Source organism: Tripterygium wilfordii, chromosome 9, assembly GCF_013401445.1.
Source record: "Tripterygium wilfordii isolate XIE 37 chromosome 9, ASM1340144v1, whole genome shotgun sequence".
NCBI classification, from domain to species: domain Eukaryota; kingdom Viridiplantae; phylum Streptophyta; class Magnoliopsida; order Celastrales; family Celastraceae; genus Tripterygium; species Tripterygium wilfordii.
Genome location: NC_052240.1, coordinates 6,669,111 through 6,695,402, shown reverse-complemented (window position 1 = coordinate 6,695,402; position 26,292 = coordinate 6,669,111). Strand labels below are relative to the sequence as shown.

Genomic DNA, 26,292 nt, shown 5'->3' with positions numbered 1-26,292 from the left:
CCGCCCCCGCCCCGCCCCGCCCTCCCCGCCCCGTTGTCATCCCTAGTTCTGAGCAAAGGATCACTCTTACAGCACCATCTGAATAACGTATCTACATATTATGCGGTGTAAGACTCTGTATATCTTATGCATCCCGAACCCACCCACAGCCGAAGGCTTATCAAGTGAGTATTTTTTTTTCAGGTGAATGGAAATCAAATTGTACTGCGAAGTACCACTTTACATTTCAAAATGAATTTGGAAACTATAGGGGTCTAGAACAAAATTCAGCGTCGCAAGAAACCACGACCTGGTGTATTGAAGTCACATCAGCACCCTTTCCATATTAGTAAGTGGTTTCTTTGCAATCTTGAAATTGCCAGAGAAGGCATTGTTAGTTTTCAAAACATATTCCCTGATAAAAAACTCAACCCCACTACGAAGAGTTTCGAGTTCAGGAGCAGCAGCTACACGAGTGAATATGTTTGTTCCATATGAGCTTGTCAGTGTAGTTAAAGATGGTCTCGAAGATCATCCGAAAATGCATGATCCTTTTTGGAGTAAGAATCTTGGGATCAATCAAGTCTACGGTTTTCAGGACCGCAAGAGAGTGGGTGAAAGAGCCAACCATTTCTACTACAAGCTTTGCTAGATGCATTAATCTTAAAAGTTGCATGGACTCCAGCTCTTTAAAGTGATCCCAGACGCAGTACTGCAAAACCGCACCACATGAATAGAATCAAATAAACTTAAAAGTTGCAAACATTAAATAAGGGGGGCAAAAAAACCACCTCAGTTTTGATTTCTTAATAGAATGAGCATCTCAATCTATGAAACAAACGAAAAATGATACCCTACTAAAAACAATAATAGAAAATGAAAGAATATAAGAGAGAGAATTCAACGATTATGGGCACAATCCCACCCCAGTTGTTTTGCACCAAATGATATATAGAAACAATAAGCATTGGTGCAATTTTTATGTCTATCGAAGGAAAAGACTTTTCCTTCCAAAAAAATTCTTCGGTACGTCACTATGAGTTTGTCATCACAACATACGAAACAGATAAAACATTTTCATTCAAAAAGTCCACCAGCAAATGAAATTGAATCTCCAATTATCAACAATCCATATGGAAAGAACGTAAAACCAGAATTTTGTTTTGGTGCAAATGGAGTTCCATTCCACTTAAGCGTACAATTGGTCAATACACGTAATTAACAGAATCTTAGTGTGACTGATAACGTACCCAGACAGAAAAAGTACTAAACAACAAGCATTGCTCAGAAACTCATAGTTAGGACCATCAGTGCGATAGTCATAAGAGAATACTTTTATTGCACCTTCAAATGAATGAAATAACCATTCTTTTCTCTGTGATGTCAGAGAAACCTTAAAATTGTGTCTATCTAACCTTAAAATTGTATCTATCTAGTAATATGTAGACCAAGTTCAATGAAGATAGTTTCAGCAACACAACTACAATCCTTCAACGTAAAGCCAAAGGTCATACACTACTGCTTGCAACCTTTTCCATGTGAACACTCAACACCCCCAATTCCCCAAAAAGAAAAAAAAAATCTTCCTTTCGCACCGACAGTCTAAAAATAGGTGAATACTTTGTTCTGCTATATGCACATAACTTGTGATTCTACCAGAGATAACTTTCATACTGATAGTTTCATCTAGTTAACCCAAAATGGAGAAAAAGGAATACCTGTAAGGTAAACTTGTGGTTTTTATTATGTTCACACAACTTGGAAGCCAAAACTGTGTAATACTTGTTAAAGAAAAAAAAAATTAAAAAATTAAAAAATTAAAAAATTAAAAAATTAAAAAATTAAAAATAGAAAAAATTAAAAAAAATTAAAAAATACAATATTAATAATAATAATTCAAAAGCCCGTTCTGGAGCCTGTAAGCTCACAAAAAAATTCAAAGTCTATTTCTTGGACCCACAAGCATGCAAAAAATCCTAAAGCCTATTTCTTGGACCGTAAGCCCATAAAAATTTTAACCCAAACCCAATATAACTAAACCCTAGAAAATATCTAAAAAATAGGAAAATTAAATAAATAATAAAGAAAATCCTTAAGAGGGAAAGGTGGTTCCTTTATTAGGGTTTCACAAAAGTAGGGAAAATACAAGAATGTTAGTCTTGAGGGTTTTTAAGAAAGGAGAGGAAAATAGGGTTTAAAGGGCAATGTTGACATTAAAAAGAAAATCCAAGTTAAAGAAAGGGGGGCCGTCGCACAAGAAAAGAGAGAGGGCAAGATAGCAAAAAAAGAGGAGAAAAGGAGGCGGCACAACTAAAAAGGGGGGAAGGATTATTTTCTAGAAAAAAAAGGAGGAGCCGCCGTGAGAGAAAACAGGGGAGAAGAAAAGAAGAAAAAGGAAGAGCAGGGAGGAGATTTTGGGGAGAATAATCGCAGCCGCCGCACACTAGTAGAAAATAAGTTTTGAGAAGTGGATTCACGGCTGTTAGGAAAGAAATCGGGAGGAGAAAGCCAAAGAGAAATAGCAGAAAAATCGGGAGGAGAAAACCAAGGAGAAATAGCAGAAAAATCGGGAGAAGGTAATGATCCATTCATACTTTAATCCCTGGTATATCTCCTTGCTTCTTTTTCTTGATCCCATTTCTATATTGTTCGGGTCCCATTTCGGTTTTGCTTCCTTCTACTACGTCTGATCTTGATCTATGAGACTCTGTTAGCATAATGGTGATGCCGGTTTTCTCTTGATTTTAAGGTTTGATCTGCATGTATTTGTTTGCATGCTGTGTTCATATTTGTCTTTCGTCTATATTTGATTTTAAAACCTGCATTGATACCCGGTTTTGGCATTAGTATTCATTCTTTGGTTCTGATTTTTTTGGTTTGGATCTGTTTGATGCCTGGCTTCTAATATAAAAACTTTAATACTTGATTTGGATATTTGGCTTTAAAGATACCGATTACTTACTTTGTTGAAAGCTGATATTGATATTTGATTATGATTTTCCCGGTTTGGGTCTTATTCGCTTATGATACTGAAATCTGGACTTACATATTTGCTGAAATGCCCGGTTATAATGTTGGGGTTTTGATGGCTGGCGTGTGATACTAGATCTTGAAATCTGGTTTAGATAAAATTATGCTGATAATGATGAATGGTTAAGCTGTTAAAGATTGAGGTTAGGTTCATATTTATATTGACTTTATGGGTTTAAATCTTTGTTGGATCGTGCTTCGGGTGCTTCTGTGTGTGTATATATATACGGTGTACATGTATATGTGGTGTGTGAATGTGTGTGTTGTGCGTGTATATATATACAGTGGGTGTATGCACGTATATGTATAGTGTATTGTGTTTGTATATGTATATGTACCAGCTTGTGGATGTGTTTATATATGTATATGTGCATACATGATATGGTTGTGTATGATATTGTATATGTTTATATGTGTATATGAATCTTTAAATATGGAAGTAATTTGATATTATATTTGAATATCTATTTGACCTTCCTCTTGTTGAATTTTGAATGTGGATCGGGGTCGACTCCGCTCGGGCCGGACTTGACTTCATTTGGGTCGGAACATATATTTTGAGATTGGATTGGGCTTAAGTAATGGACCGGACTCCGTGGTCATATTTGTATTTGTAATTTTTATTATTTATATATTGTTATCTTGTTTTCATTTGTATATATCTTTGTAAATGTAAGCCATGTAATAGGATAGTGGAAAAATAATGGAAGTAGTGTAGAGTAGTGTAATTTATATTTATGTATGTTAGGGGTTGTTAGTTTAGAATACATGTTTAGAATGTATATTAAAATTGTATGCGTAGATCATTTTCCGCAAATCCGTCAATTCAACAACCGCGTCTTTACCAAATTTTCACATAAACAAATTAATGGATACTACATTAAAGTCAATTAGGAGGAGAACTTGATGACATTCAGCTCCTGCCTAGACTTTAATTTTGCTATCCTTATTTAAACAAAATGCATATGGTAATTTAATTTACTAGATACCTAAATTAAAGTTCATTAGGAGGAGGACTTGATGACATTGAGCTCCTGCCTAGGATTTAATTATGTTATATTTTCAAATTAAAGTGTCATTTGTATTTCTAAACACAATGATAAATTAATTTACTAGATACCTAAATTAAAGTTCATTAGGAGGAGGACTTGATGACATTCAGCTCCTGCCTAGGCTTTAATTTTGTTATCTCTTCAAATTAAGATATCATTTGTACTCAAAAAAATAATGGTAACTAAATTGAAGATAATAGGAGGAGGACTTGATGACATTCAGCTCCTGGCTATGCTTTAATTACGTTATCTTTTCAAATCAAAATATCATTTATATTGGACAAAAAAATTTTCAAGAAAAAGCACATAGATCAATCTAGGTAACCTTTTAGGGAGTTGTGGGGTGCCTAACACCTTCCCCACACTCAATAGACCCCTTACCCATTTTCTGGTTCGTAGACCATTTTTTAGTGTCCAATTGCACTTAAATCAATTGGTGGCGACTCTAAATCATTTTTCATCCTTTCATCGCCGGTTCGCGTCGTGACCCTGGTTGTGACAACACCTTTTCCTGTAAACAGCACTCTACAAGGAGCCGCATGATTTCCCTGTCCTGTAAACATGTAGAAATAATCAATGACACAAAAGATTGAACCAGAAATATGCACATGTGCTTGGGTAGTATATAATGAAAGCAGTTGACAGAAAAATCAGCACACGCCTACCTGTTTCCCAGGCAAATCCTGTTAAGCCTGATGCCTCTGTTAAAATCTATTTTAGTTCTATATTACAGGTTGTATACACGACACCGTTTAGTTCTCACTATAAGAAGTCGTTCTCATTTAGGTTCTTGCCCGTTGCCTTGATGTAACAGGTGATTGGACTTGTCTCTTTTCAAATCCTTGTAACGTTCTTCTTCTTTGCACAGCTCTTATAAGAGCTTGTATCTGGCTTGTCTTAGGCAAGCAATCTGTATATCTTATTCTTCAAAATCTATGAAACCTTTTTCTTCTTAAGCTTTCACACTTGCTTCCTAATTTTATTTCACGGTATCAGAGGCCACAAATGGATCCTCTAGAAACTACTGAAACTCCAGATGTTGATGCCATGCGTATAGAGGCTACAAATTATATGAAGGGTGTTTCGTCAATCTCTCAAAGTGGTGCAGTCACACCACAAATTTCTTCTCAAATCACCCAGCCATCAAACCCTTTTCGAAATCCATACTATCTTACCCATTCGGATTTCAGTTCAAATTTGATAAACCTACCCCTCACAGGGAGCAACTTCCACTTATGGAGTAACCAGATCGAAACAGCGCTCAAAGCAGGGAATAAGATGTGTTTCATTGATGGTTCTTTGTTGGCGCCAGTCGAAAATCATCCAAATTCCCCAGATTGGATTCAATGCGACAGCCTTGTTCGAACTTGGATTTCCAACTGCTTGACTCCGGATATCTTAATCAGTTTCTCGACAGCCAAGACGGCAAGGGAGCTTTGGATCGATATGAGGAATGGGTATTCATCTGAGAATGCAACAAGGGATTTTGTGATCACCATATCAATCTCAACTATTAAGCAGAGTGGTAAACCCATCTTAGAGTATTATGCAAAAATTAAATTGCTATGGGATGAACTTGCTCAAACCAAAGAAGTTCTCAATTGCAAATGTGGAAAGTGCACTTGTGGGATATCAAAGGCTGCGTTCACTCAACAAAAAAAAGTAAAAGTTCTTCAATTTCTCATGGCACTCGATGAGTGCTTTGAACATGTCATTAATCAAATCCTGATTATGGATCCTCTTCCAGATATCAACAAAGTTCTTGCTCAAGTTAGTCAAGTGGAGAGGAAAGGAATGGTCTGCCAAAACAAGAAGAAATCAGTTTCTACAGAAATAACTACTCCTCAAGTGCCTATGGCGATGCAAGTCTCTGATAGGAATTCTCTTCCACCTAACAGAAATGGGAGGAAAGAAAGAGAAAAACTATTTTGTAAGTACTACAGGAAGACCAACCACACAATCGATAAATGTTTCAAATTGGTGGGGTTTCCTGCAGAAAATGAAAATCAAGCAAAAAGGCAGAAGCAAAGCCATGGCAATTTCAATGACAAGAGAAATGTGAACCTGGTGGAGGCTAATACTCAAAATTAAGGCTCTTCCATGACTTTATCAGGAGACCAATGCCAACAATTACTTGCATACATAAAGGCAAATGTGACTCCTTCAAACACTGGTAACCACACTGCATCTGTCTCTGCAGTGAGAGGTAAAACAATTTTAAACCTTGACTGGTTAATTGATTTTGGAGCTTCTGCTCATATAGTTTGCATGCGTGATTATCTTCATACATCACATAAAGTTCATGATTGTTTTGTAACATTGCCTGATGGTAGGAAACATAGAATTAGTCACATAGGTGATGCAAAACTAAGAAATGGAATTGTTCTGAAAGAAGTATTATGTGTAGAAGAATTCAATTTTAATCTTATTTCAGCAAGTAAGCTTGCTAAAGGTCGAAATTATGCATTGGTTTTCACTGAAGATTCTTGTGAATTGTAGGATTTAACCACCTTGAAGAAGAGTGGGATAGGAACCATGCATAATGGCCTATACTTCTTACTTGATGAACTGACACCAGAAGTTGGACATTTTGGAATGATAGGCTTTGTTTTGAAGAATGATTTATGGCATCGAAGATTATGCCACCCATCTATTAGGGTATCCCACATGTTAGGAACTGATTTTGTTCAAACTTGTGAAGATTGTGATGTATGCTTATTATCTAAGATGAAGAGAAAACCCTTCTCTCTTAGTGAAACAAAGTCTTTGGATGTTTTTGAAATTATTCATGTGGACATTTGGGGTCCAAATGGTGTAACTTCTTTTGATGGATATAAATACTTTATGACTTTAGTGGATGATTTTTCAAGAGCAACTTGGATATTTTTGATGAAATCGAAATCTAAAGTTAAGGAACACTTAGTGTACTTTAACAACTATGTCAAAAATCAATTTCAAAGAACTATAAAGATTATAAGATCCGATAATGGTGCTGAGTTTAATATGACAGATTTTTACAAAGAAGAAGGAATAATACATCAAAGAACTTGCCCTTATACCCCTCAACAAAATGGAGTTGTTGAGAGGAAACACCAACACATATGAAATGTAGGAAGGGCTATTAGAATACAAGCTAATATGCCAGAAAATTACTGGAGTTCATGTATATTAACTGCAATCTTTCTCATTAATAGGCTTCCATCTAGAACTCTTGATAAGAAGAGTCCTTACCACATTCTTTATAATCAGACACCTACTTATGAAAATCTAAGAGTGTTTGGATGCTTGTGTTATGCTAAAATTAATAAACCACAAGGTTCAAAATTTGAACCTAAAGCTAAAGCATATGTCTTCCTAGGTTATCCATCTAATGTTAGTGGCTATAAATTATTAGATACAGAGACAGAACAAATTCACATCTCCAGAGATGTTCATTTATTAGAAGATACATATCCTTTTAAGGACTATAATGAAGAAACAACAAACCAGGCAAGAGATATTGTCTCTGAACCTGAGAACAATGTTCCAACTGTCTTAGATAAGACAGTTTCTGTTTCTAAGAGACAGAAAAATTCCAGCATATTTAGATGACTATGACTATAATACTTTGCATGCATCTGCCTCTATTTGTCATTTTGATGTTCATAAGCATTTCTTAGCAACTATAATATCACATCATGAACCTAAAAATTATGTTGAAGCTTCAAAATCAAATAGATGGATTGAAGCTATGAATAATGAAATGGCAGCTTTGAATGCAATCAACACTTGGTCTATTGTGACACCTCCTAAAGGAAGAAAAGCAATTGGATCAAAATGGGTGTATAAAATAACATACAACCCTGATGGAACCATAGAGAGGTACAAAGCTCGTCTTGTAGCTCAAAGTTTTAGTCAAACACTTGGATTTGATTATCAACAGACCTTTGCACATGTAGTGAAAATGGTGACTGTAAGAATTTTTTTTGTTCTGGCTGCTGCATATCGTTGGCACATTCATCACCTAGATGTTCATAATGCATTTTTAAATGGTGACTTAGATGAAGAAGTGTATATGAAAATGCCACCAGGGTATAACACAGACAATATAGATCTTGTTTGTAAATTGAACAAATCCATATATGGCCTCAAGCAAGCCTCACGACAGTGGAATGAAAAGTGTAAGAGTGTTCTACTAAAATTTGGTTTTGTTCAATCTAAATGTGATTATTATATGTTCATTTACACAAGAAACACATCAAAGGTCTTATTGCTTCTATATGTTGATGATATGGCCATTGGTGGAAATGATATTGTATTAATAGAAGAGATCAAGTCTTACATTGCTACTTGTTTCAAAGTCAAAGATCTAGGCATTTCAAAATATTTTCTTGGCTTAGAGGTTGATTATACTGACATGGGACTAACTATGTGTCAAAGAAAATATATTTTGAATCTTCTGTTAGACTCTAATTTCAAGGACTGCACAACCATCAGCTCTCCTATGGATACCAACACAAAACTTTCCATCCATGGAGGAAAATTACTAGAAGATCCACTCGTGTACAGAAGACTGGTAGGAAAGCTGCTATATCTAACTTCAACCAGACTTGACTTATGCTACACAGTTAATACCCTCAGTCAGTTCATGAAGGCACCAACTGATCAACACTTCATAGCAGCACAAAGAGTTCTACGATATCTGAAAAGGACTACAAGCAAAGCTCTATTATTTCCCAAGGAAGTTCCTTCTAGCATCCATGCCTTCTGTGATGCTGATTGGCTTCTTACCTAGATTCAACAAGATCAACAACTGGTTTTAATATTATGATTGGAAAGGCTTTAGTAGCCTGGAAATCAAAGAAGCAGCAAACTGTCTCAAAGTCTTTTGCAGAGGCAGAATATAGGTCCATGGCTTCTATCACTAGTGAGATAACTTGGATCAATGCTCTATTACATGACATGAAGATCCCCATAAAGAAACCAGTCCTCCTGTTTTGTGATAGCAATGCTGCCATCCACATAGCAAATAATCCTATCTTCCACGAACGTACCAAACATATAGAGATCGATTGTCATTTTGCTCATGAGAAGGTGGAAAAGAAACTAAGTTGCTTCACATTCGGACAGCTAATCAACCTGCATACATGTTTACAAAGCCTCTGTCTGTTGCCCAAATTCATCAGATGTTGTCCAAGCTCAACATGATTGACACTCATGTAGATCTTGAGAGGGGGTGTTAAGCCTGATGCCTCTGTTAAAATCTATTTTAGTTCTATATTATAGTTTGTATACACGACACCGTTTAGTTCTCACTATATGATGTCGTTCACATTTAGGTTCTTGCCCATTGCCTTGATGTAACAGGTGATTGGACTTGTCTCTTTTCAAATCCTTGTAACGTTCTTCTTCTTTGCACAGCTCTTATAAGAGCTTGTACTCTGGCTTGTCTTAAGCAAGCAATCTATGTATAATTCTTCAAAATCTATGAAACCTTTTTCTTCTTAAGCTTTCACACTTGCTTCCTAATTTTATTTCAAATCCAACTTCAGAAGCTTCTCAAATGCATCAATGTAGTCCTCTCCACTCATTATAATGCAAAAGATTGCCCTTCTGGCATCTGTGTTCATCCTCTGCGCAGCACAAGCTGAAGCATTTTCTGAGCTTCGAGAACCTCTTTGTCAATTGTGCTGGCAACCACTTCAATATTATTTCTGCTTGCAGCCATATTCCCAGACGACCACCACTGGCCTTTCTTGTTGGGATCAAGCAGCTTGCTCCATTTGCTCCACTTCAACTCTTAACTGGAGCATCAAGAAATCCGTTTATATGTTCACAGTGACTAATAAGAGACACACAAAACCTCACATGCACTAGAATGACAAAGAACTTCATTAAGTAAACATCATCTAACAAGACATTGGTTCCAAATCCCGAAGCAATCAAATATAGACATGTCTCACTTTTTTAGAAAACCAGCGGAAGGTAACGTAGAAAACTGAAGATATTATACCATTCAATGAAACTAAGTTGACAGAATGTTGACTTCTACTACTTCAAAGACCGAAGCAATCAAATATAGACATGTCTCACTTCTTTAGAAAACCAGCGGGAGGTGAAGTAGAAAACTGAAGATATTATACCATTCAATGAAATTAAGTTGACAAGAATGTTGACTAGGACTTTTGGTTTTTTAACACAACTATCAGCAACTCGATCTCCTTAGTAAGCTAAAAACATCTTGTATTTAGTCCGAAAGATATTCTAGACCTGCATGATGCAAGTGATAAAACCTAAGGAAAAGAACATTGAAGAAAAGAATCAACTGACACGACCTAGCTTCTGTAACCATTTTTTAATTCTTGTGTGCTGTACTGTATCCTCCCTAGACCTTTTCTTGTTGTTTTTGATGTCACAAATGGTTTCAAGCATGAATTCCATCTGCAAAAACACAGCATGCTTTAGAATTGTCCATCAGAAGCAAAAACAATATCCAAGTTTTCAAAGCAGAACCCGAACTCAAGCAGCAACTTACTCGTTTGCCATTTATTTTTGTCTGCCCTTCTTCAAAGCATGCCTTCAGCTGATTCACCCTACTCTGAACGGTCTGAATGAAATTTATCATGGCAGCAGGATCATCAACTTTTATTTTCATCCCACAGCCTGCGGTCAGTGATGTCATATTAAACAGACTCAGGTTTCAATAAGTATGTGGGTGGACAATCTTCCAGTTAAATAGTATACAATGATTATGTTTCCTGGCATAATGGGGTAAAAGGTCATCCCAATAACTTTTCACACCAGTTAAGTGTGTCTAACACAGGGGAGTAACTCCATTACCTTCAAAAATGAGGGTAGCTTGTACTCTAGGGTGGGTAGGGTAAAAGGGCTGTAAAACAAATTATAGCCTCGCATAACCCTATCTACCTTTCACTTTCTACACCACCCATTTACAGTTATACCCAGAACCATTTACAGTTGCATTATATCAAATATAGTTTATTCAAAACAGGGTAACAGTTACCCTACGTTATTTTAACATAGTTAACAAGCACTTGATTTCCCCTTAAATGTTACTTGGGTAAATCTTACCCCTATAATCTTATACCACATTATTTTTCATAGAGCTCACAACCAAATACATTAAGATCAAACACCATATAGGTTGAAACAAAGCTTATTACACTGTAAAACTGTCAGGATAGTAGAGACATCAATTTCTGTCAACCGCTTGCTCAACACGATCAGGAAATCGTATATCAAATCGCTGAAAAAATTGCCAAGAAATAAAACTATCAGAAAGGGTATTTAACATATGTAGAAGCAAGCTAAATAAAATCAAAGTTAAGAGATGTCAATGAATGCTTGAGAGACTAATAGCATGATTAATAGAACTCCGTAATATTGTAATATGATTAAAATATTGTCCTAAAGCCACATTAGCGGTTTAACAAATCTTGACTGGTACTTGAATGAAAACAAGTTATATGATGTTTTAGATCTTTTTTTTCTTTGTAGCTACTCTCTGTAGGTTGGGTACCACCCTCTTGGGGCCTTGTCAAGTAACCTTTCATTTTGATAATACAATAGAAAGAAAGGATCCCGTTCTAAAATGAGTTTCAATTTGTGCATTCAAAACTGTTGGTAAATGTTTTTATTTACTTGGGAATCTGATGTGCCGATTATATACATATAATTGTACATCCTTTTACATGTAATCTTGCTTTGTTTGGAGTCGTTTTGAAATTAATTCTACCTAAAGAGTTGTTATTTGCTCATTTTAGGTGTCGGGGAATAAATGGATAGAAAAGGACAAAATTCGGAGTCAGAGCAGAAATCCGATCGATCGGCCCGTAGTCCGATCGATCGAACAACCTTGAAGCTGGAACTGGCCCGAGAGAAATTCTGATCGATCGGTGTCCAAGTCCGATCGATCGGCCAGTCCCAATTCACGATTCTGAAGATTTCTAAATGCCTGAAATTACCCTCAAATCAAGTGGGCCTAATTCAAAATGACACAGACTTGTTAGAAAAATGACATTAGGGTTTTTGGGAGTATAAAAGCATAGATTTTTAGGGTTTGAGAAACTTTTGGACTTTGGAAGCAAAATCAAGGGTTTTGGGAGACTTGTCTACAGGAGCCATTGAAGCTTGAGCAAGGGGATCCAGGGGTTTCTCTTTATTTCTTCCTTGTTCTTGTATTTAATGACTACTATTTTGGATTTTGATTTGTATTCTCGGTTATGAGGAACTAATCCTCTAACTAGGGGTCCTAATGGAACCCCTCTTTGAATATTGAATGAAATTGGTTTATTATTCTTGAATCTCTCTTTTTATTGTTGATTCTCTGTGGATGTGCTTATTGCTTCCAAATGCTTGATCACCATTTGGATGATTTTGAGCCTAGGTTGAGACCGGAAGGATATGCCTATGGTTGCAAGAATCCATAGAGAACATAGGTTGCATGAACCATGAGAATATAGGTTTATGACTTATGCAATCGTTAAATGATTTCCATTATTCTTAATAGGTTTTCAATATATTAATCCGAGTGTTAGGAATAACAGGGATTTATATTGTAAACATTTTCGGTGTATCTAGGAATAGAACATTGAATAGGTTGAGAAATCGATTGTCAACAATTTAATTGAGAATTGGGAATTAATGAATCAATGGAGTTCAGTTAGATAAGAGGTGGTGATATTAGGAACCCTAGTGTTTACTTCTCTTGAAAACTCAATTTCTCTGTCGTTGTTTGGTTATTTACTCAAACTTTCATTTAATTAGTAATCTCTTAATTGCTTGTTTAGCATTAGATAAAATACAACAACAATTCACATTTCCATCTTAGTGCGATAATTACTTGGATAGATATTGAATTGAAATTGCCAATATATCTTCGTGGGAATGATACTCTATTCACTCTTTATTACTTGTGCAACTTGTACGCTTGCGAATAATTCACATCAAGTTTTTGGCGTCGTTGCCGGAAATTGAGGTAATTTTATTTTTATGTCAATTTAGGTCATTTTTGTGCTAATTTGGTTTTAATTTTGTATAGAAATTCTTTCTCTTGTATGAGGTTAGGAAGATGTGCTCTTAGCTCAAATTTGATTGGTTTGGATCCGGAGATTGAGAGGACATTTCGTATGCATAGACGGGAGCAAAATAATAACCCGGTTGAAGGCATGGGAGACAATTTGGAGGGAAGGAATGGTGCGGGGCCCATTGGTGGCAATGGTTTGAATGAGAGAAATGATAATGGTGGAGGTGCTAATAATGCAAATGGTGGAAATGGAGCTAATGAGGTAGATGGGCCACCAAGGCAATTTGACCCTTGTTCTTTGGAGGAATGCGCTCGATCGACTTGGGATACCACTGCTTCTAGTATCCGGTATCCACCTATCAACTCCACTCATTTTGAGATCAAGCCGGCTATTATCACCATGATCTCCAACTCCGTTATGTTCCATGGTTTTCCTCACGAAGAGCCAAATGTGCACATTGCTTCATTCTTGCACATTTGCGCTACATTTGATAATCATGGTGCCTCACGTGATGCAATTCTATTGAGGTTATTTCCATTCTCTTTGAGGGATAAAGCTAAACCATGGTTGATATCACTCCCTCCCAACTCCATCACTACATGGGAGGAGCTCTCGGAGCAATTTCTTTCTAAATTTTTCCCTCCGGCGAAAGCCATTCAAATCCGGAATGATATCATGACTTTTTCCCAATTTGATCTTGAATCTTTCCATGAAGCTTGGGAGAGTTTCAAAGCTATCTTGAAGAGTTGTCCTAATCATGGACCTGCGGAGTGGATTGTTTATCAAGCCTTTTATTCCGGGTTGAGTATGTCGACGAGGCAAATGTTAGATGCAACCACAGGGGTTCTTTTATGACTAAATCTCAAGAGAAGGCTTGAACTTTGCTTGAGAAGGTTGCTAAGAGTCTTGGCCTACGGAGAGGCTACCACAAAGGCGAGGCAATCCAAAATGTGATGACCGCCTTGGCTGCTATGTCTAAAAAGAATGATGCTTTAACGATGAATTCTCCTCAAGGAGTGCATGCTGTTCAAGGAATGCCTATAGTGTCTTGCGATTATTGTGGTGCTAGCCATTAAATCGGAGAATGCTTGATTACTAATGCATCATCTTTTCAAAGTGAGCAAGCTAATGCTATTGGAGGTGGGCACTACCATCGGCCAAGAAATGATCCATACTCAAATTTCTACAATCCAAGGTTTAGGAATCATCCCAACTTTTCTTGGCGTAATAATCAGAATGTGCAAAACCCTCCTCCTCAACAAATTCAACCCCAAGAGAAGAAGAGGGACTTGATGAAATGTTTGCCAAGATGGCCGGAAGTATGGAGGCATTAGCCAATAACACAAACAACTTCATTAGCAAGACCGATTCCGCTTTACAAACTCAAGCATCATTGATTCAGAATCAAGGGGCTTCCATTAGAAATCTTGAGATACAAGTGGGGCAACTAGCTAATGCTTTATCATCTAGAGAAAAAGGGGGACTCCCTAGCTAAACGGAAGTGAATCCGAAAGGGAAAGATCATTGTTATGCTATTCTTCTTCGGAATGGGAATTTAGTGAAAACTGTTGTAGATCTAGATGCTAAAAAAGCGAAAAAACTAAAAAATGCAGAATTGCAGGAAAATACAGTTGAGGAGTCATAGAGCCAAAATCCAATCGATCGAACATCATCCCCGATCGATCGGACCCCCATTCCAACTGAAATTGAAATGGAGACAGAGCAAAAATCCGATCGATCATCCCAAATTTCGATCGATCGGACCAGTGAAGATCAAGCTGAAACTTCTAAAAAATTATAGAAGAGCAGGAATATGCAACCCCGGTATGCAGTTGAGTTGGATTGGCCTGATAGTTCACTGCCAGTACCTCTGGTTAAGGCATATGTACCTCCAATCCCTTCCCACAAAGGTTGAAAAACACCAAGAATGAGTCTCAGTTCTCAAAATTCCTTGAGGTGTTCAAAAAGTTACAGATAAACATACCTTTTGTAGAGGCTTTGGAGAAAATGCGTAGCTACGCTCATTGGTTTGCATGAAATCAGCCCTACTACAATGTCCTTGTCAAGGTGGATAAATTGGTTTTTCCAGTGGATTTCGTTATTCTTGATATGGAGGAGGATTCTAATACTCCAATTATTTTGGGAAATCGTTCTTGCGTATGGGGGAAACTCTCAGTAATGAGGAAAAAGGGACTTCGGTGTTGAGAATTACAGATGAACAAGTCACATTCAAAGTGTTTGAAACCACAAATACCCATAAGACGGAGAATCTTGTTTTCACATAGACACGGTGGATCATATCTTGACTCACACTTATGCCATAACTTCTTGCCAAGACCCTCTTGAGACTTGTTTGGTGAATGAGGATGCTCTAGAGTGTGGTGACGATGATGTGGTGGAGTTTATGCATTGCTTGGAATCTATGAAAGAGTCTAAACCGAGAAGATTCTAAAAATTTGAACATGTTGGTGTCTTGCCTTCTCGACCACAACCAAGTATCATTGAAGCTTCTACACTTACATTGAAACCTCTCCCGTCCCACCTTCGATATGCTTACTTGGGTAGTTCTAATACTCTACCGGTTATTATTTCTTCGAATTTGAATCGGGAGGAAGAGGACAAGCTTTTAAGAGTGTTGAGAGAGCACAAAATGGCTTTGGGTGGACAATAGTGGACATTTGGGGAATTAGCCCCACTATGTGCATGCACCGTATCTTAATGGAGGAGGACTACAAATCTTTGGTGGAACATCAACGCCTACTAAATCCCAATATGAAAGATGTGGTGAAAGCCGAAATTTTAAAACTTCTTGATGCGGGAATTATTTACCCCATTTCGGATAGTTCTTGGGTAAGTCCGGTGTAAGTTGTCCCCAAAAAGGGTGGAATCACGGTGGTGAAAAATTAGAAGAATGAATTGATTCCCACCTGGACTAGTACCGGTTGGAGAGTTTGCATTGACTATAGGAAGCTCAACAATGCCACTAGGAAGGATCACTTTCCTTTGGCCTTTATTGATCAAACGCTAGAGAGGCTTGCGGGGCACTCTTATTATTGCTTCTTGGATGGTTATTCGGGGTACAATCAAATCCTCATTGCTCCAGAAGACCAAGAAAAGACTACCTTCACTTGTCCTTTTGGCACTTTTGCTTATAAAATGATGCCCTTCGGCTTATGCAATGCACTGACCACTTTTCAACGGTGTATGATGAGTATGTTCAGTGATATGGTGGAGCACACAATTGAGGTATTTATGGATGACTTTTTTGTTTTTGGTTTATCATTTGATTCTTGTTTGAAAAATTTATCCATGGTGCTTCAAAGATGTGAAGAAACCAATCTAGTACTTAATTGGGAGAAATGTCATTTCGTGGTGCAAGAAGGGATAGTCTTGGGGCACCGAATTTCACAAAAGAGCATTGAAGTGGATAGAGCTAAAATTGAGACTATTGAGAAACTCCCTCCACCAACTTCGGTCAAAGAGGTGAGAAGTTTTTTCGGGCATGCGGGTTTCTATAGGTGGTTCATCAAGGATTTTTCAAAAGTCACAAAGCCTTTGTGTGAACTATTGTTGAAAGAGGTCAAGTTCCATTTCACCAAGGAATGCTTGGAAGCTTATACTACTCTCAATGAGAGACTTACTACAGCCCCTATCATCACTTCTCTGAATTGGAATACTCCTTTTGAGCTTATGTGTGATGCTAGTGATTATGCTATGGGAGCGATTCTTGGTCAAAGGAAGAATAAAATTCTGCATGTAATCTACTATGCTAGCTGCACTCTCAATGATGCTCAACTTAACTACACAACTACGGAGAAAGAACTCTTGGCAGTTGTCTTTACCCTTGACAAGTTTCGATCATACTTGATTGGTTCCAAAGTGAATGTTTACACCAATCATGCAGCTTTGCATTATTTATTGACGAAAAATGAAGAATTTGACTTGAAAATTCGAGATAAAAAAGGACTCGAGAATGTGGTGGAGGACCATTTGTCTAGATTATTGGAAGGCCGGGAAGAAGCCAAAATTCCTATCAAAGAAACATTCCCGGATGAACAATTGTTTGCTATTCATTCCTCTACAACTCTTTAGTATGCTGATTTTGTGAACTTTTTGGCCAAGGAGATTCTTCCTCCAGATTTATCTCACCATCAATGAAAGAGATTCCTTCATATGGTTCATTTCTATTATTGGGAAGAACCTTTCTTGTGGAAGCAATGTGCTGACCAAGTTATTCAGAGGTGTGTCTCGGGGGAAGAGATGGTTAGTATCTTGAGACATTGCCACTTATTTTCATGTGGTGGTCATTTTTGGGGTACCAAGACCACCGCCAAAGCCTTGCAATCCGGTTTCTATTGGCCTACTTTGTTTAAAGATGCCCATTCCTTTGTTCTTGCATGTGATGAATGTCAACGTACGAGGAACATTTCAAATAGAAATCAAATGCCCTTAACCAACATCCTTGAGGTGGAGCTTTTTGATGTGTAGGGCATAGATTTTATGGGGTCATTCCCTAACTCTTTAGGAAATCACTACATCCTTGTGGCAGTTGACTATGTTTCCAAATGGGTGGATGCCATGGCGTTACCCACTAATGATTCAAAAGGGGTTTTGAAGTTTTTAAAGAAGAACATGTTTACAAGATTTGGCACCCTGAGGGCAATTATTAGTGATGGGGGTACCCATTTTTCCAATCGGCAATTCTATTCTTTGCTTGCCAAATATAGCATTACTCACAAGGTGGCAACTCCTTATCATCCTCAAACAAGTGGCCAAGTGGAGATTTCTAATAGAGAGTTGAAGAAAATTCTTGAAAAAATGGTGAATACGTCAAGGAAGGATTGGTCTTTGAAGCTAGATGGTAGGCTTACCGTACAGCTTTTAAAACTCCCATTGGCATGTCTTCTTTCCGCTTGGTATTTAGGAAAGCTTGTCACCTCCCGGTTGAATTGGAGCACAAAGCCTTTTGGGCTATTAAATTTCTGAATTTTGACATGGCTAGTGCGGGAGAGCAACGTGTTTTGCAATTGAATGAGCTAGATGAAATCTGCCTTGATGCTTATGAGAATGCCAAAATTTAGAAGGAGCGGACCAAGAAATGGCATGATAGTCATATTATTCGGAAGGAGTTCAAGGTGGGGCAACAAGTGTCGTTATTCAATTCAAGACTCCGTCTATTTCCGGGTAAGCTCAAATCAAGATGGTCGGGTCCTTTTCTTGTTACCGCTGTGTTCCCTCACGGAGCCGTTGAGATTAAGCATGCAGCAATGGGGACTTCATTCAAAGTGAACGGGCAAAGATTGAACCCCTACTATGAAGCTGAATTTTCTGGAAGGAAGGTCACTCTTCCTCTCCAAGAGCCACAATAATGAGCGACAAGAGTTGAGCCATCGACTATAAACTAGGCGTTTGTTGGGAGGCAACCCAACCAGGGTAACTTCGTTCCCTACCTTCTTTTAAATTGCTTTATTTTCATGTACATATATGTTTTGTTTGTTCTGAAAACTGTCTGGGTTGGTTGTGAAGTGTTTTGGGTACAGGAAATTCAATTGTGGGAAAACTGACCCAAGGGCAAGAACCGATCGATCGGACTTGAGTCCAATCGATCGGATCAGGTGAGTCAAAAAATGACCCGAGAGCAAGTTCCGATCGATTGGGTTTACATACCGATCGATCGGACTCGCGGACCAAGGTTTTAAAAGAACCCCAGCCCGCGCAGCCGCCCCTCTCCCCCTTCAATTTTTTTTCTTTCTTTCTCCTCTTCTCTCACGCGAGGCAGTCCCTCACCCATTGTCCTCCATTCTTTTTCAATTCCACTTGCATCCACTCAATCTCCTCATTTCGGTTAGCATACACCCTAGGTATAATGCCTTTACTTCTCTTGGATTTTCAATTTTGAGATTGTTGCTTCCTTGGTTGCACTGTTTGGACTGTAGATGGTGTGGGTTGATAAATTCTTACATATAAGGGTATGGATTTCCATTTGGAGTCCCTGGAGTCTCTCTTTGAGCTTTGATTAAGTGCGCACACCAAGTGCTCGATGAAATGCCGAAACCACGCTTGAGTGCTTTGAACTATCACGTTCTATTTCTATTGTGCTCTATTGACTTGTGTGATTGTTTTCTTGTTCAATTGCGCTGTTATATCATTGTTGCCATGTGCCAAGTATTCACTTCATCAAGTGTGCGCACAACATGTTTGATAAAATGCCTCACCCAACTTTCTTGGGTTGAAATTGCAATTTTATGCACCATGCTTGTATGCTCACATCCATATCTCCATGTTATATATATTGATCATGTTGAGTTGGGCAATGCGTGAATTTGGTGCCATTTTGCCAATTTTGACTTTTGCGCAAAATTGTAGCGAAGATTAAGTATGGGGTTGTGTTCTGTGCTGAAAATATTATGGGCTTGGGTGTATATGGGGACTTGATTTTTAGCGTCTTGGTGGTTGATTTGACGATGCTAACTCTATCGGATCTTGTTCTCTTTGTTTCCTCTACCCTTTTGTGCTTTGCTCTCATGTGTCTTCACCTTTTACAGAATGGGACGACGCAAGGCAGCTGAGGCATCTGGCTCGACTACACCACCACCTTCACCCAAGAGAGCGCATGGCGCTAGAAAGAAAACTGTGGCTCCTTCTCGCCCTAGGCCCTCTCAGGATAACTCTGGTTCGGCCCGCATTAAGAGTGATTGGAGGGTAGACTGTGACATTATGAGCCAGTCGCTGAATGCTTGGGCTAAGGCATACTTACGTCGTGCCCGGCTCAATTTTCTATGGAACTACCAATATTTCATGCTTGATGTCTACTCAGCCATAATTCGTGCTTTCTACCATACTTTACGCGAGATTGATCCAGTTGAGGGCGATGACTGTCCTGCCAGCTATACTGTGAGGGTGCCAAAAGTCGACCGGGGGAGCAGTTTCATATACATTCACTACTGTTGATATTTGTACCGCTCTTGGCTATCCAGCTACTTACTCTGAGGATCTTCTCGTAGGCCCTCCCGTAGAGGTTGACCATACTACTATGTTCCAGACCTTCGTACCAGATCCGATGGTCAGTCAGAAGAATAGGCATGCTGCAACTCGAGGCTCTATTCCCTCTCGCCTTTGGGTTATTAACAACATGGTGAAGAAGAATTTATGGCCACATGGCCATAAATCTGAGAGGCGTGGCCCGACCTTGGAGTTACTTTTCTATTTCCACCAGGAGTGTTGGTTTGATGTGGGCGCTTATTTTGTACAAGCCATGCTGCAGTGTGCGACCGAGGTACGCGAGGGGAAGAAGTTGTGGTTATTCTTTCCACGGTTGATCACTCGTCTACTCCGCCATTTGGGCCACCAGCTGCCAGAGACCTGTGATGCTGATCCTCTTGTTTCTGAGCTTTCCCAGGCCGACTGGAATTTGCATACAGGTCATCTTCCTCACACTGATGATACTGATGCTGAGTCGATGGATCCTAGTGCTCCGTCCAGTTCTACTGATCCCCCTCCTACTCGACCTATTGAGGAGCGGTTGGATGCCATTGAGTTGTGTCAGATGGAGACCGATGACCAGCTGGCTGCTATTCGCGCTTAGTAGTCCGAGATGATAGATCTTTTGCGCCAATTGTCCATGCAGTCTACCTTGGCACCGGTTGTTCCTGCACTTGCACCTGCACCTGCTACTTTTGAGCCCACCATTACTCCTCTTCCATCTAGGCGACCTTCTATTTGAGATCACCCAGGTTGTTTTGTTCCTCTCTTCCCTACTTCGTATTTACTGATGACAGTGTTCACATCTAGTGTGGGGGTGGGAAGGAAATTTTTCCTTTTATTGTGTTTTCCTTTTATTTTTTTTTCCTTTAGAACTCTTGAATTTTATGGTAGTGTAAATTTTCTTTTAAAATTCTAGTATTGCTTCCCCTTACTATGATGCTTACTATTGATATGTCCATTGTATTTGAGATGAATTGATGAATTGTGGCTTAGAATTTGGTGTTGCTTTTCAAATCAAACTTGTAGCCAAAGGATCAAATTGAAAACCTTTCGGTAGTTGCACATCCATTACTTAACAAATTGTGGAGACTTGAACCAATGTGAGTTTTTGAGCCATTCGTTTCTCAATGAGTGATGAAAATCAACTCTATTCACTACAAGAAATTCGCGTTTCCGTGACAAGCAATGTGTGACAAGCAAAAAAATTGTCACCAAAAGGGATTTTTTGTGACCAAAAATTTTTGTTGTCACTTATAATTTTATTTAGTGACGATAATATTGTGTCGTCACTAGATAAAACCATTCTGTGACCCCATTTTTCTTAATCATCACTAAATGTTGTAACTGAAATAAAAAATAAATTTTTGACACAAGTTAAAGACAAATTCAATGTGACCACAAGAAATCTTGTCACTAATGATCTATTTTTTGTGACTAAGTTAAAATATTGTAATAAAAGGTCTTAGCAAAAATTTTGCAAAATTTATATAGCGCGAAATACAAGTGCCAATTTATTCCCCTTTAGTTACCATGAAAATTTTGTCATCACATTAAAGTGTTAGTGACAAGGTTAAAATGGAATTTCTTATTAAACATATTTAATTACTTAAAAAATTATAGTAAAAATAAAAAAAGAATTTAGCCTAATTGATCAGAGACCGGCCAGCTCCCCAAAAACACCCAAAACGTTTCCTTCGTCAGATAGTAGTGAGGGAGCCAACGTCGAAGTCTTGCTTTGCGCGTTTGCCATTGAAGGACGATATCATTGGGAGACATTGAAGAACGATATCGTCGGCTGCCATTGAAGAAATGAAATCACCCATAAAGAAATCGCGCTTCTCTTCAGTCAAAATCACTCAAGCCTTAATAGTGGAAACCGTTCTCCTAGATTGCCATTGAAGTTTGGGTATGTTAGCACTGTACGTTTTGTTTGTCCTTCCATGTCCTCTCTCTTGGTGCTCCATGTTTTTGTCTTTGTTTTCAATTTAATTGACCGATTAGGTTGTTAAATGCATACCGATTACGTTGTTTAATGCATACCGATTAGGTTGTTGGTTTTTCTTCTGGTATTCTTTTCTTTGTTGGGTGCTGTAGGTTTTTTATTTTGGAGGATATGTTTTTGGTGTTTCAATAGCCGTGTGGGGAGTGTGGTGAGTCGGTGGTGTGTTGGGGGGTGTGGTGGTGTTGAGTTTGTGGTGAGTTGGGTTCTTCGGTATAAAAGTGGTGTGTTGCTGTTAGTGTTTTAGTGCCTCTAAGCTTTTGTCATGACCTTGGTTTTCTTGTTTGGTTCTGGGTCTGTTTCTCTCATATGTAGTTTTTGGACTTCAATTTTGTTTGATATTGCCAGTTTGCTGAGTGATTGCTGGTGTTTTTTGGTGCAGCTTAATTAGTGGTTGTGTGGTGTTCTTTGCTAGTTTGGGTCAAGTGTTGTTAAAATTATATTTTCATATTGTTAAAATTTATTTTGAACTTTCTGGAGAATGTTAGAATGGTGAAGGAATGAATAAGCTATGGTGATTTTTATGTTCTTGGCAAATAGTTACTCTTGGTAGTGAACATTGAACATTAAACAGAAGAGAGAAAACAAGGTAGAGATTACCCTATGCACTCTCCAATTATCCAAATGGTCATTCCTCAAGACTAACACATAAGCTTTAGTTTCCTTACTCAGATATGGCTAGCTTTCTCATTCTTTTATAATAATAGTTTCTCTCATGTAGTTTTTGGACTTCAATTTTGTCGGATAGTGCCACTTTGCTGCGTGATTGCTGGTGTTTTTTGGGTCAAGTTACGTGTTGTTAAAATTGTATGTTCATATTATAATTTATATAACTTCCCTAAATTCTGTGATTTAATTATAAATGTTTTGTTTTTGATATTGTGAAACTACAGAGGAACAATGTTGAACAAGGAATGGATAAAAAGTGATAATAGAGTCAGTATTGCGTATAGAGAAGGGATTGATGCATTTATTGGTTTTGTATCTAGTCAGGGGGGAGATAATGAAAGAATTAGGTGTCCTTGTAATAAATGTAGAAACACTACATTCAAATCTACAGTTGAAGTAAGGTTGCACTTATTGAGAAATGGATTCAATAAAAGTTATACGACATGGATTCTTCATGGAGAAAAGTTACACGCCTCAACAAAAGCTTCCAATGTTAATTGTGATGAGAATTTGAATGAGGAAGTCCAAATGGATGATGTTGATGATTTAATTGGGCTAGTTCATGATGCATAGGCATTTGAGAATGTGAATACTTCTCAAACTCATGAAGAAATGTTTGGTGAAACCCCAAATGATGAGGCTAGCAAGTTTTACAAGCTACAAAAAGATGCTACTGTGGAACTTTACCCGAGCTCTAAAGTCTCAAAATTATCTTTTATTGTGAAATTCCTAAACTTGAAGACTCTTCACAATTTGACAGTCAATACAACAGATGTTGTGTTAGATTTTTGCAAGGATATTCTACCTGGTAATTCTTTGGTTCCGAATTCATATTATGAGGCATGGGCCATCATTCGAGATTTATGTCTTGACTATGAAAAAATTGATGCTTGCAAGAATGATTGTGTATTGTTTTGGGAAGAACATAAAGATGCAAAGTGTTGTCCAGTTTGCGGTTTATCTAGATGGAAGGTAGTGAATTGTAAACGTAAAATTCCCCATAAGATTTTACGTTATTTTCCACTTAAAGGTAGATTGCAAAAGTTATATATGTCAAAAAAAATTGCAAAGGACATGAGATGGCATGAGCAGGGGCGTGTTGATGATGGGATATTAAGACATCCAACAGATTCTATTGCTTGGAAATCGTTTGATGAGCAAGATAAGTCTTTTTCTGAGGATCCCAGGAACATACGACTTGGTTTAGCAAGTGATGGGTTCAACCCTTATGGGAACATGAACACTTCATATAGCATTTGGCCAGTCGTGCTAGTTCCATATAACTTACCTCCTTGGTTATGCATGAAGCAACCTTACTTCATGATGACACTTCTTATTCCGGGACGTAAATGTCCTGAAAATCACATCGATGTCTACTTATAGCCTTTGATCAAAGAGTTATTGGAGCTTTGGGAGGTTGGGGTTTATACATATGATGCATATGCACAACAAAATTTCCAGTTACGTGCTGCTGTAATGTGGACCATTAATGATTTTTCGGCATATGGTAACTTATCTGGATGGGGGACTAAAGGAAAACTAGCTTGTCCATGTTGCCATAAAGACACTAGCTATCTTTCAATCAAAAGCAAGTTGTGTTATATGGGCCACCGTCGTTTCTTGCCAATTGATCATCCTTGGAGACGTAATAAGGGATCATTCAATGGAGAAATTGAGGATCAGCTTGCACCTCAAATGTTGACAGGAGATGGAGTATTAGACCAATTACGTTTCTTTAAAGGTGTTATATTTGGTAAAGGCCGAAAAAGAAAGCACATTGACTGTGATAATGTCTACAATTGGAAAAAGAAAAGCATTTTCTTTCAACTTCCTTATTGGAAAACCCTTCAATTACGTCATAATCTTGACGTTATGCATATTGAACGTAACATTTCAGATAATGTGCTTGCAACTTTTGTGCTAGCCTTTCAAGCTGAGCAAGTATTTTACATAGAAGATAATGTTGATAATGGAAGACGTTGAGCCTGAGACTTTTAATGTCAATATAGACTTAAATGCCTCTACCATGATGGATCAAAGGACTTTATTGATGACAATATAGACGATGATCACTTTGAGATTGAATTTGATGACAAGTCCAACTCTGATAATTAGTTTTCTGTTAAGCATGTATTTTTGGAGAATACTATTATCATTTATATTTTATGGTATTTCAATTTTCACTAGATACTTTGGAAAAATTGTGAATCCAGAATATGTTTCCCTTTATTTGTTATTGTATTTACTTTGCCAGTCATATATCATGAAAATCGGTGAATAAATTCTGGTTTGTGTAATTACGTTATATTTTAGCCATCACATTTAAGATACAGTTTTTTGAGAGATTTATTCACCTGAGATATTTGATATTTACAGGTTGGTGATGGGATGAATGATGCGCCCTCTTTGGCTCTAGCTGATATCGATATTGCTCTACGGAATGATTTAAGAGAAAATACTGCATCTGATGCTGCATCCATTATTCTTGTAAACAAACTCTTATAAGTATGTTTTGACTTTCCATTCCATTTTATATAACTCCTACATCCAAGGGTTTTTTTTATTGGATTGAAGATTATCAGATTTACTGACTTCCTATTTGATATAACTTTGCATCTTATATGTTATATGGAAATTGTTTTCTATCATTGTTTGGTTTTCCACTGGGAACCCACATTGTGAATATTCATTATTTAGAAAGTTGCAGATTAATGTGTAGTTGTATACATTTTTTTGATGTAGCCTTCCATCTAACTATTGAGGAGTAGATAATGGTATGTACTTGAGGAGCAAGTGTCGTACGAGTTACACGAGGTGAACGTGTAAGATGGTCTCCGAGGGGAATTAATAATAGAGACGTATCCACAAATGAAAATGAAGGAGCTGGAGAACAAATAGTGCAAGATGAGACAAATCAAAGAGTTACATGAGGTGATCGTGTAAGATGGTCTATGAGGAGAATTAATAATAGAGACGTATCTACAAATGAAAATGAAGGAGCTGGAGAACAAATAGTGCAAGATGAGACAAATCAAAGAGTTACACGACGTGAACGTGTAAGATGGTCTCCGAGGAGAATTAATAATAGAGATGTTTCCACAAATGAAAATGAAGGAACTGGAGATCAAGTAGTGCAAGATGAGACACTATGTCCCCAAACACAACCTGAGCCATTGACTCCTAGTAGTGCTGGTAATTATCAAATATTCTTGATCTGTTTATGTGCTTATTCAAAGTCATTATTTTTTGAACTCCTTATATGTATGTCTCAATATGCTAATTACTATAATGCATTAACGATCCTTGCAGCTTCCGCCTCTAATGATGCCATAAAAAGGTTGTACGAGGCAAATATCAATGTTTGAATTTAGATTTGAAAACCAAAGGTGGAAAATTAGAAATTGTTATGCCTGATGACATTCAAAGAGCTGTTGGGAAAAATTCAAGAGATGTTTTCAATTTTTGTGGTTATATTGTTAGAAGCATGGCACCTTTGTTTGTGGAGAAAGAGGGAAAAATGATGGATGCCAAGTGGGAGGACATTCTAGGCACC

At 37.8% G+C, this 26,292-nt stretch overlaps 1 protein-coding gene and 1 non-coding gene across 2 annotated transcripts; both read right to left on the bottom strand.

Moving 5' to 3' along the window:
• Positions 1 to 303: 303 nt before the first annotated feature.
• On the bottom strand, positions 304 to 12,185 carry LOC120005977 (nucleolar MIF4G domain-containing protein 1-like). Its single transcript, XM_038855855.1, is given in 15 exon segments — positions 304 to 468; positions 470 to 691; positions 1,698 to 1,771; positions 4,566 to 4,614; positions 4,727 to 4,744; positions 8,646 to 8,649; positions 9,588 to 9,684; positions 9,687 to 9,837; positions 10,206 to 10,222; positions 10,376 to 10,481; positions 10,576 to 10,703; positions 11,225 to 11,307; positions 11,581 to 11,647; positions 11,916 to 12,015; positions 12,138 to 12,185. Coding segments are annotated over 15 exon segments (1,329 nt in total).
• A 1,560-nt stretch (positions 12,186 to 13,745) lies between these two features.
• Positions 13,746 to 13,852, bottom strand: LOC120006744. Its single transcript, XR_005470087.1, has one exon. It is a non-coding gene; the product is annotated as a small nucleolar RNA R71 (small nucleolar RNA).
• Positions 13,853 to 26,292: the final 12,440 nt, after the last annotated feature.